Source organism: Vigna radiata, chromosome 9, assembly GCF_000741045.1.
Source record: "Vigna radiata var. radiata cultivar VC1973A chromosome 9, Vradiata_ver6, whole genome shotgun sequence".
Taxonomy (NCBI): domain Eukaryota; kingdom Viridiplantae; phylum Streptophyta; class Magnoliopsida; order Fabales; family Fabaceae; genus Vigna; species Vigna radiata.
The window spans coordinates 2,460,487-2,472,189 of NC_028359.1; the positions used below are offsets into that span (position 1 = coordinate 2,460,487).

An 11,703-nucleotide genomic window follows, 5' to 3' on the forward strand; every position below is an offset into this window, starting at 1 on the left:
GCTAATGAACTAGAATAAAAACATGTAAAAATGTATTATATAAAAAACCTGCTTTATCTTGAAATATTCAAATTTTACTATTTGAATTATCAAATAAATAGTAATTACATTATTTTAATTATTTACATCAAAGTATTCGTAGAAACATAAGAGATTTAAACATGTGCAAAGTTTGGTTGGAATGACAGAATTCAATAGCAGCAGAGAATCTGGAACACGGTAACGCGCAACAGTGACCACTTCGTCAAAATGAAGTGCTAATCATCATCCAAATCAAACATGTTCCAATCAAATCTAAATCGTAGTAGCATTTGATTATTATATACTAAATTTGATTTGTCGGACTCAATTACCAACCCTAACCACCATGCTGGTTTTAAGAGCATTAATCTAAGACTGGGTCAGCATGATATATGAAGCTACTTCCATTGATCCATGACATTCTAGAACTCTAATTTTTTTCATACTTGGTGTAATATTACATAGATATTTTCTTATCAATTGTGCACACTCTTAACTGCTTTCTCTCACCACAGTCTCGTTGAATACATAATCTATATTTGACGAAACTTTCAGTGATTAATATATCCCCTCTTGTAAGACGAAAATGAGAATGAAGACTTCTGTTACCGAATATAGCAGAGGCACGTGGAGGAAGACGTCAGGATTCCGACATAGATGTTAAATAAAATCACTTTCTGACGTATTCTTTTCATTTTCATTGTTAATTAAACATACCATGATGTAATGAAACGTGGGGTTTGAGACATTCTCTCTTTCAAAACAAAATCAAACTTAAATATCTGGTTTTTATGCATGGATAAGCTTTACACATCCTCACTAGATAAAAAAGTTACTGATACAAGGCTAAAAATATGGCAAAAAAATATTATACACAATGGGTGAATTCTCCTACAACATGTTGAATTATATATCATTGAATTGAATATAATAGCAAGCGGTAGTTTAGTTTAAATTGCCACAAAATTTCCTAGGCGTGTGGAGACTTCAATGTGTGAGAGAACAGAAGACCAATGCAAAGGGCGTCAACTCCTATCTTTTGATGACTGTCTACTTAAGTGGACCCAAAAACTCTTGCTGAATCCATCCTAAGGAAGCTCTTTCAACTCCTCTTCCCTCAAAGGAACCTACACAATCTTCATCTGATTGCTGAAAATTCAGAAATAGGCTTTCCAGGTCAGTCATAATGAGCTTGTTTAATCTACTCTTTTTCTTAATTTTGCCTGCTTTTGTGGTTAATCATTATCTTCAAATTTGTTATTCAGTTTTAGACAGTCACGATGGAAACAAAAAGGTAGAGTGTTTATATATGGTCAGAAAAACTGAGAGAGTGTCCATTTTTAGAATCTCACCATTCATCAATGTTCACACACACACACACATAAGACTATACTGACAAAGTGATCAATTCAAAGTTCAAGAAAACTCTCTGAAGTGCTTCTGATTTCTGACCAATTAAGCATTCTGAAGCAGGGATTTAATGGTTTGATTTCAATCTGTCAGGTATTCCAGCCAACTAAAAGCAACAACAGGCTTAATTTGGAATCTTGCTACTGTAGGTATTTTCATCTGAAATATATTTTTGTCTCTATTTGGCTGAGAATAATGAGTTCGTTGCAGATATTAAGTCCAGCTCTTTAAGCTGTTAGGAGTGATTTAATCAGCGGATTAATGCATTCAGCTGTTTGAGGTTGGAGTCACATAACTGTTCTTCTTTTATTCTTTTACTCTAGTACTAGATTACTCTACTTCCTGTACTGATTCTCAATAATAACCTTTTTGTTTTAGAAAAAAGCTTGTTTTATCTTTCCATTTATGGATTTATCTTGCTGCTGATCACTTTTCTTTTCGTAAAGGTGTAGACAAGAAGAAAGATCCAGAGGATATACGATCCAACCCAATGACATATTCTAATTCTTTCCGAGTTTTTGATAGAATCAAACGTGTAATATTTGTGTGTGTCTTGCTGGCCGCGATAGACAATAATAATAGTAATAATTCTTCATATCCAGTGACAGATTTTGCTTATGATAATGACTCCCCTCAGATAAAGTTCGATGTGTTTGTTAGCTTTAGAGGCACAGATATCCGGCAAGATTTCCTTAGCCATTTGATTGAGGCGTTTTCTCAAAGGCATATTAATGCGTTTGTGGATAACAAGGTTGTCAGAGGAGATGGAATGTCTGAAGCACTCATTCGTGCAATTGAAGGATCATCAATTTCATTGATTATATTTTCACAAGACTATGCTTCTTCACACTGGTGTTTGTCAGAGCTTGTGAAAATTGTTGAGTGTAGAAAAAAAAATGGCCAGATTGTACTACCTGTCTTCTACAAAGTGGATCCTGCACATGTAAGACATCAGAAAGGGACTTACGAACATGCCTTCGCTAAACATCAGATAAGATATAGTTTGACCACTATGCAAATCTGGAGAACTGCTTTGACTGAAGCTGCTAATCTGGCAGGATTTCATTCATCAACTTTTCGGTATGTATTTGAGGTTATGCTTTTTCATAAACTTTTCGGAATGTGTTTGATATTTACACATTTTCTATGGCACAGGGACGAAGCTGAGTTTATTAAAGAGATAGTTAAGTGCGTGTTGAGTAGGTTGAATCAAGTGCAACAAGGTAAAGCCAAAGGGCTTGTTGGAGTTGGTAAACGAATTGCACATGTTGAATCACTGCTACAATCAGAAGAGCCTGATGTACGTATTATGGGAATATGGGGCATGGGTGGCATTGGTAAAACAACCATTGCACAAGAAGTATATGACAAGTTGTGTTTTGAATATGAAGGTTGCTGTTTTTTGGCTAACATAAGAGAAGAATCGGGAAGACTTGGAATGATCTCTTTAAAGAAGAAGCTTTTCTCAACATTATTAGGAGGAGAGGATTTGAAAATTGACACACCTAACGGATTGCCTCAATATATTGAGAGAAGGCTTCGACGTATGAAAGTTCTCATCATTCTTGATGATGTCAATGATTCAGATCAACTTGAAGTTTTAGCAGGAACACATGATTGGTTTGGATCAGGTAGCAGAATCATCATAACAACCAGAGATAAACAGGTACTTGCTAGAGAGTTTGCTAGTATATATGAGGTAGAGGCATTAAACTTTGATGAATCCTTAAGGCTTTTCAATTTGAATGCCTTTAAGCAAAATCATCTTGAAAGTGAGTACCATGAGCTTTCAAAGAAAGTGGTCAACTATGCAAAAGGGATTCCACTAGTTCTTAAAGTTTTGGGTCACCTTCTTCATGGAAAAGATAAGGAAACTTGGGAAAGCCAATTGGAAAGACTCAAAAAAGTACAGAACAAAAAGGTCCATGATATTATTAAATTGAGTTACAATGATCTTGATCGGGATGAAAAGAAGATATTTTTAGATATTGCATGCTTTTTCGATGGACTGAATCTGAAGGTAAAGCATATGAATTTTTTATTGAAAGACCATGATTATTCAGTGGTTGCCGGATTAGAAAGGTTGAAAGATAAAGCTCTTATAAGTGTTTCTCAAGAAAATGGTGTATCGATGCACAACATTATACAAGAAACAGCTTGGCAGATTGCTCGAGAAGAATCAATTGACAATCCTAGAAGCCAGATTCGACTATTGGATCCTGAGGACATTTATCATGTACTAAACTATAATAAGGTAAAAGATAAAATCATATGCTAACAGAATCTTTTATGTTTTGTAGGAAAATAGTTTATAACGATGTTTCAAAATTTTCTACTGCCTTTTTGCAGGGTGACGAGGCCATCAGAAGCATAGTCATAAACTTGTCAAGAATCAAACAACTGCAATTAAACCCTCAAGTATTTGCAAGGATGAGCAAATTACACTTTCTAGATTTTTATAGTAAAGGGTCTTGTAGTTGCCTCAGGGATCAAGGAGGCTTGTATCTTCCACAAGGGCTTGAATCTTTATCAAATGAACTAAGATATCTTCGTTGGACCCATTATCCTTTGGAATCTTTGCCTTCAAAGTTTTCTGCTGAAAATCTTGTTGAATTGAACTTACCAAATAGCCGACTGAAAAAACTTTGGCAAGAAGCACCGGTAAGTATTATGTATCTCTACTTATTTTGAGCTTTAACATAAACACAATGAATTCAAAAGATTTAACTTATTTTTATCTAGAGTTATCTTTATTTTAAATTTTGTAGTCTTTAAAGAGAAATATATATAATTTAAGTTTTAGTCCTCTCTACTTATAAAAAAATTGACACAAAAAACTTTTTGGTTCTACTACCCTGCCACAAATATTGGATTAGGGACTTCTGGTATAAGAACTCAAATTTAAAACCAGAACAACTAGAAGGAGCACTTCCTTAATGTTAGCTAATCCAAAATTTCCCACTTTCATTAGCTCATGCAATATTGTCTTCATTTGGTTTAACTGCTGCAGGAGGATCTTGTTAACTTAAGGGTCCTTATACTTCATTCATCAACAAGACTAAAGGAGCTACCAAACTTTTCAAAGGCCACAAATCTCAAAGTGATAGATCTCAGATTTTGTGTACGTCTGACTAGTGTGCATTCATCAATTTTTTCTCTTAGAAATCTTGAGAAATTGTACCTAGGTGGCTGCCTTTCCCTTAGAAGCCTTCGGAGCAATGTCCATTTGGATTCTCTTCGTTATCTCTCCCTCTATGGATGCATGTCACTGAAGGATTTCTCAGTGACCTCAAAGAATATGGTAAAGTTGAATTTAGAACTCACCGGAATCAAGCGACTACCTTCATCATTTGGACTTCAAAGCAACCTCCAAAAGCTACGGTTGGCATACACTTACATTGACCACTTGCCAACAAGTATCAAGCATCTTACAAGGCTGCGACATCTTGATCTAAGATATTGCAGACAGCTTCGAACTCTACCAGAGCTTCCGGCATCACTTGAAACACTAGATGCCCGTGGATGTATATCACTTGAGACTGTAACGTTCCCTTCTACTGCTGGTGAACAACTGAAGGAAAATAAGAAAAGAGTTGCTTTCTGGAACTGCTTGAAATTGGATGAACCTTCTCTCACTGCTATTGAGTTGAATGCACAAATTAACATGATGAAATTTGCACACCAACATTTTTCCCTATTTGGGGATGCTCAAAGCACCTATGTGTATCCTGGAAGTAAAGTTCCAGAATGGCTGGTGCATAAGACGACACATGATGATTTCGTGATTATTGATCTCTCTTCTGTTCTTTCTCCACACTCCTCACACATAGGCTTCATTTTTGGCTTTGTTGTTCCAGAAGTCCCATTTGGGGGTTCAGCTTTGGAATTTAAGATTAGTATTAGTGGTGAAGGTAGCCATATCAATGTGTACATGGACAGACCACGACATCGTATTACATCGGATCATGTGTATCTAATGTATGACCAGGCTTGTTCTCGCTACCTAAACGGTCGTGCCAAACATGAGCCAAGGTTGAAAATTAAGGTTGCATTGGCATCTCGAACGCTCACATCCAAGTACGTACCATTAAAGCTAAGAGCTTTTGGAATCAGTGCAATAAATACTACAGACTTTCTCAGTTTTGTTCAAAAAGTAAAATTTGGTGATAATGTACCAAATGTCCCAATTTTGTCAAGATTTTTCTGTACTTTCTGCATTGTTGTCTTTGTCGGGACTTTTAATATTTGTATCAGAAGATTGGTGTAGAATAATGAAAGTCGCTCTGCCAAGAACTTTGAAGAGAGAATTTCATTGAAAGAGAGAAAAGACCACTAGCATAGTTTGTGATGAGAATAGAGAAGGATTTGACTGGAGCTTTGTTACTTGACTTTCTTCTGTGAGGAGTATGACAATTCACGATACAAATTAATGTATATTTTGACTTTTCAACACTATTTTTCTTATTTTCTACTGACATTCATTCATTCATATATCTGAAATGTTGATTTATTAATCAATGTGTTTGACTGAGAGGTTCTATAATTTATAAAGCATTTCAACGGACAAACATTCTTTAATTATATTGAATTCATATGAAGTTTACTAAGTAACATAATAAAGCTTTAATTTTCAACGGGCAAACATTCTTTAATGTTCAATATAAAAACAATCCATATGAAGTTTACTGAGTAACATAATAAAGCTTTTAAATTCATGTAAAAATTTAAAAATATCAATAAAAAACTATATATGTATGTAAAATTATATATAATCACTAGATAAGATATTATGTTTTAATCTCTTCCCCTGGTCCTGGTAGACATAGAAGTGTCAATCTATCTTCTTTCTTTACTTCGTGAACTGCTAATTAATCTTCTAACATGAACAGAAATCCCAGAAAAAACAATTTAGCTTTACATAAAACAAATGGGCACATTTGGAGTGCTTCCAAATTTTCTCCACTGATAAAATAATTTTAAAAGTTCTTGACTTTCTTCTACAGTTACTCTTCTTTCATTGTCCCACTAATCGTCAAACACAGATTAAAAACAACCATGCAGAAAGTCCAAAAACTATAAGAAAAGGCCAAGCATTTCGAAATTATTTATGTAATATTCTCTTCTTCCCTCTCACCTATTCCACAGAGCATCTGGAAAGCCTTCAGAATGTTCCATTGGAATAGGAGTATCATACAATTGTCGTTTCTGAAGAAAATTGCTGATTGTGCTCACCCCAAACCCTCTTAATTGCACCTCCGTGTATTTTGATGAGAGTGTTAGTGTTGCTACTGTAACCTTAATTTTTAGCATTGGTTGCTGTTTGGCACGACTGGTTAGAAAGCGAGAACATGCTTCGTTGTACATCAGATACACGTGATCAAACTTAATAGTATGATGTGGTCTGTCTAAGTACACAATCATACTGTCACCTTCATCTTCACCTTCAGTACTGACCGTCAATTTCAAAACCCTTTCCGAATACTGCACTGCCGGTAAAATCAAGCAAAAAATGTAGCCCAGGTGAGAGGGATTTGGAGCAAAAGTTATGCTATCCTCATCATCATCACCATCATCATCATCATCATCATCATGTGTGGTCTTATGCGTCAACCATTCTGGAACCTGGCTTCCTGGGTACACATAAATGGCGTGAGCATCACCAGATGTAGACAAATGCCGGTGTGCAAATTTCACCATGTTAATTCGCGCATTCGTCTCAATGGCCTTGAGTGAACGTTCATCTAAGTTCAAGCAGTTCCAAAAGACAACCTTTTTCTTATTTTCTTTCCATTGTTCAGCAATAGAAGGGAACGTTACACTCCCCAATGACACGCATTCTCGGCAATCTAGTGTTTCAATAGATGGAGGAAGCTCCGGTAGGGAGCTAAGATTCCTACAGTGTCGTAGATCGAGATGTTGCAACCCTTTAAGATCTTTCATGTCTGCAGGCAAGCTCTCAATGGAAGAGAACGCTAGATTTAAGTCTTCAAGCTTGCTTTGAGATCCAAAAGAAGAAGGGAGTTGCTTGATATCTGTGTTTTCTAAATTCAACATTATCATATTCTTTGAGGTCACCGAGAAATCTTTTAGTTCCATGCATTTAAAGAGGGAGAGGTAACGAAGGGATTCCATTTGGACATTGCTTCGAAGGCTTGTAAGGGATCTGCATTCATCCAAATCTAATTTCTCAAGCTTTTTGAGAGAGAAAACTGATGGATGAACACTAGTCAACCCTACACAGGATCGAAGATCTATTACTTCAAGGTTTGGGGCCCTTGAAAAGTCCGGCAGCTCCTTTATGTTTGAGGATGAATACAGCATAAGGACCTTTAAATTCACAAGATCCTGTAGCAGTTAAAACAAACATATTATTGAAGACAAGACATGGGCTAATTTTAATTTTAGATCAAAAGCTATATATATATATATATATATATATATATATATATATATATATATATATATATATATATAATATTTACCGGTACTTCATGCCATAGTTTTTTCACCCGGCTATATGGCAAGTGCAACTCGACGAGATTTTCTGCAGAAAAGTTTGAAGGCAAAGATTCCAAAGGATAATGCATCCACCCAAGATATCTTAGCTCATTCGGCAGAGATTGAAGCCCTTGATGAAGATACAAGCCCCATGGTTCGTAGAAGCGAATATCGCGAGTTCCTGCAGTGTAAATATTTAGAAAATGGAGCTTGCTCATCTTAGTAAATACTTGTGGCTTCAAATGTAGTTGCTTGATTCTCAATAAGTTGACGACTATGCTTCTGATAGCCTCGTTACCCTGCAAGAAAAATAGTAGAAAATCTGTAAACATCACTATGAACTAATTTCCCCCAAAATATCCAATTATTCTGTATTATTTTCTCCATTACCTTGTTGTATGTTAGTACTTCATAAATGTCATCAGGAACAAATAGTCGAATCTGGCTTCTTCTGGGGTTTTCAATGGATTCTTGGCCAGCAATCTGCCATGCAGTTTCTTGTATGATGTCATGCATTGATACAGTATTTTCTTGAGAAATACTGATAAAAGCTTTATCCTTCAACCTTTCCAATCCCGCAGGCACCGAATAATCACGATCTTTCAATAAAAAATCTATGTACTTTACCTGCAGTTGCTGCCCATAAAAAAAACATGCAATATCCAAAAAAATCCTCTTTTCATCCTCCTCAAGATCATAGTAACTCGATTTAATAATATCATGAACCCTTTTGTTGTGCACTTCTTGTCTTTCTAATTCACTTTCCCATATCTCTCTGTCTTTCCCATGAAGACGGTGACCCAGAACTTTAAGAACAAATGGAATGCCTTTTGCGTACTCAACTGCTTTCTTTGACAGCTCCTCGTACTCTGCCTCTGTATGTTTTTGCTTAAAGGCATTTAAATTGAAAAGTCGCAAAGATTCATCAAAGTTTAAGGCTTCAACATGGTATACACTGGCAGACTCCTCAGCAAGCACCTGTTTATCTCTGGTTGTCACAATGATTCTACTACCACATCCAAACCAATTTGTTCTGGCTAAATTTTCTAGTTGCTCTGCGTCACCGACATCATCGAGAATAATAAGAACCTTCATGCGATGAAATCTTCTCTCAACTAACTTCTGGAACCCATCAGGTCTGCCTATTTTCAAATGTTCTTCTCTTAATAATGTTGAGAAAAGTTTTTCCTTCAAAGAGTTTATTCCATGTCTCCATGACTCCTCCCTTATGTTAGCCAGAAAACAACAACTATCATATTTAAAACACAGTTTATTATATACTTCTTGAGCAATAGTTGTCTTACCAATACCACCCATGCCCCAAATTCCAATCATGCGAACATCTTTTGTTTCTAATTGCAGCAATGATTCAACTTGTGCAATTCGTTTACCAATTCCAACAAGCCCTTTGGAGTTAACTTGGTGAACATGATTCAACGTACTCCAGACAAATTTAACAATCCTTTTAACAAGTTCAGCTTCATCTCTGTGCAAGAAAAAAGAAGTTATGAGAAACTCAGAAAAGAATCAAGCATAGTTGGATGTAAGACAAAGGAAGACCAAGAGAAAGACAAACAAAAACAAGAACGAAAATTCCCTTCTGTAAACATAAAAGATTTTGTTTGAAATAGAATTTTTCTTTAGATATCTCAAACCATGATAGGGAGCAAAAAACTGACGGAAATTTCGATAAATCAAATCCTGATAGATTAGCAGATTCACTCAAAGCTGACCGCCAGGTTTGCACAGTAGCCAAGGAATAGTTTCTTTCATGTTTGATAAAGGCATCTCCATAAGTCCTCCTTTGATGTCGTATGTCTGAGGGGTCAACTTTGTAGAAAATAGGCACTACAGTTTGTCCATTTTTTCTCCTGCACTCCATAATTTTTTCAAGTTCTGACAAACACCATCTTGAAGAAGCATAGTTTTCTGAAAATATAACCAACGAAATGTATGATTCTTCAATTGCTCCAAAGAGTGCTTCAGATAGTTCTTCCCCTTTTAGAATGCTATCATCTACGAAGAAAGCAATTTGCTTCTGAGAAAATGCCTCGATCAAATGGCTAAGGAAACCTCTACGGACATCTTCACCTCTGAAGCTAACAAATACATCGTACTTTATCTGAGAAGTGTCATTGGAAGTAACAGAAGATGTTACAAACACGAGACAAATGAATGCAACATATTTGATTTTATGAGAAACTTGGAAAAACATTGGATTGACTACAGACTGCATCCTAACTTCTTCGTCTCTCTACACCTTTGCAATATAAAAAGCAACTGTCAGCCACAATATATATAGAAATCTAGAAATGGAAAATATGAAGATAGTTTTTTTTTTTGGTTCTTAAAAGGAAAATACGAAGAAAATTACAAGAAAGAATTTTTTTTTCTTAAAAAATAAAACAAAATGTATAAAATAATAGAACATAAATAATAAATCTTGTTTAATTTTTTTCCTTTTCAGGATAAAACTTATAAGAATAACGTATTGGCAAAAAATATATATGTTTATCATTTTTTTTACTTTTTGTAATATTTAATTTTATATTTTATTACCCATTAAAATTAAACTAGACTCTACAAAAATCATCTAATTCTTGTAAATTTCTATGTTTATATATATATATATATATATATATATATAATCAAAATCATCTAAATGATAGCTTACTTAGTGAAATTATCACTAAAATTTATAGGCTTAAACTCTTTCTAAATGTCGTCCAGCAAAAATAGTCTCGTTCAACTATTACTAAGTCAGTAAACTCTTTAGTAGAGTATATCTTCACTCATCAACAACTAAGTGAGAAACTCTCTCACTTTGGTTTCACTCAGTAACTAAATTTTTACTCAATGACAACCAAATCAAAAGTTATCTCACTAACTTTCATCTAGTGAGTATATTCTCATCCAACGAGTTTGCATAACTCAGTATACACTAGTAAAAAAATAGGCTTTATACAGCGCATATTATGCCACGGTTTACCAGAAACCGCAGCATAATGGTGCGCGGTGGCACTTTGGTAAATAATTCGAACATATATGTCACGGTTCCCCTCCTAACCGCGGCATATACCTCAGTCAACCATCAGCCTTTGACGCCACGTCAGGAAAAAAATTTAATAATTGGGGAATAGGTCGCGGTTCTTTGAGCAACCGCGGCCTATTCCCCCTACTACCTACCGACATTCCTCATCAGTCAGCCCCTGCAATAAATTGGCAGGGGAATAGGCCGCGGTTCTCTGGTCAACCGCGGGCTATTCCCTTGCCAATTTATTGCAGGGGCTGACATTCTTCAAAAGGCAGTTGGGAAGGCAGTTGGGGGATTCAGAACGTCGGGGAATAGGCCGCGGTTGACCAGAGAACCGCGGCCTATTCCTTGATCTGAGTAAATTTTAAAAATTTCAGAGAATATGCCGTGGTTGGGCGTTGAACCGCGACATATAGTTTAAAAAAATTTCAAAAATGCCATTATGAATTATTTTTTTCAGATGAATAGGTCGCGATTAAGTGTAGAACCGCGGCATATTCCCCTTTATGATCGCGGTTAAGTGTAGAACCGCGGCAGATTCTCTTCTGAAGGTTAAAAAAATAAAAATCACGAACAGTGTCGTCTCCTACATCGTGAAACAGTTTCAGAAAACGCTGCTTGCTTCTCCGTCGACGACGCACCGCCTTTGCTTCCATTTTCCATCGTTTTGCACCGATTAAACTCAAATTCGTTCAGTTCATTTGCCATTTTCAACGTTGGGGAAGAGTTTTGACCGATCA

The 11,703-nt window shown here is 35.8% G+C and overlaps 2 protein-coding genes across 10 annotated transcripts; one reads left to right on the forward strand and one right to left on the reverse strand.

Moving 5' to 3' along the window:
* The first annotated feature begins 902 nt into the window (after positions 1–902).
* On the forward strand, positions 903–5,738 carry LOC106773026 (disease resistance protein RML1A). 9 transcript variants are annotated; one of them, XM_022786271.1, is made up of 7 exons: positions 903–1,197; positions 1,287–1,524; positions 1,642–1,711; positions 1,878–2,511; positions 2,587–3,685; positions 3,781–4,092; positions 4,442–5,738. In XM_022786271.1, exons 4-7 carry the CDS (start codon positions 1,922–1,924, stop codon positions 5,696–5,698), a joined length of 3,258 nt encoding a protein of 1,085 aa, XP_022641992.1. In that variant the 5' UTR covers positions 903–1,197; positions 1,287–1,524; positions 1,642–1,711; positions 1,878–1,921; the 3' UTR covers positions 5,699–5,738. The 9 variants fall into 9 exon arrangements, with proteins under 9 accessions (XP_022641992.1, XP_022641991.1, XP_014515186.1 ...); XM_022786270.1 differs by having other exon boundaries at positions 1,287–1,315; XM_014659700.2 differs by lacking the exon at positions 1,287–1,524 and adding an exon at positions 1,525–1,576.
* A 503-nt stretch (positions 5,739–6,241) lies between these two features.
* On the reverse strand, positions 6,242–10,172 carry LOC106774053 (disease resistance protein RML1A-like). The gene is made up of 4 exons (XM_014660864.2): positions 9,609–10,172; positions 8,320–9,415; positions 7,914–8,228; positions 6,242–7,776 (listed from the first exon to the last, which is right to left on the reverse strand). The coding sequence occupies exons 1-4, from the start codon at positions 10,163–10,165 to the stop codon at positions 6,562–6,564; spliced, it is 3,183 nt and encodes a 1,060-aa protein (XP_014516350.2). The 5' UTR covers positions 10,166–10,172; the 3' UTR covers positions 6,242–6,561.
* Between the last annotated feature and the right edge of the window lie 1,531 nt (positions 10,173–11,703).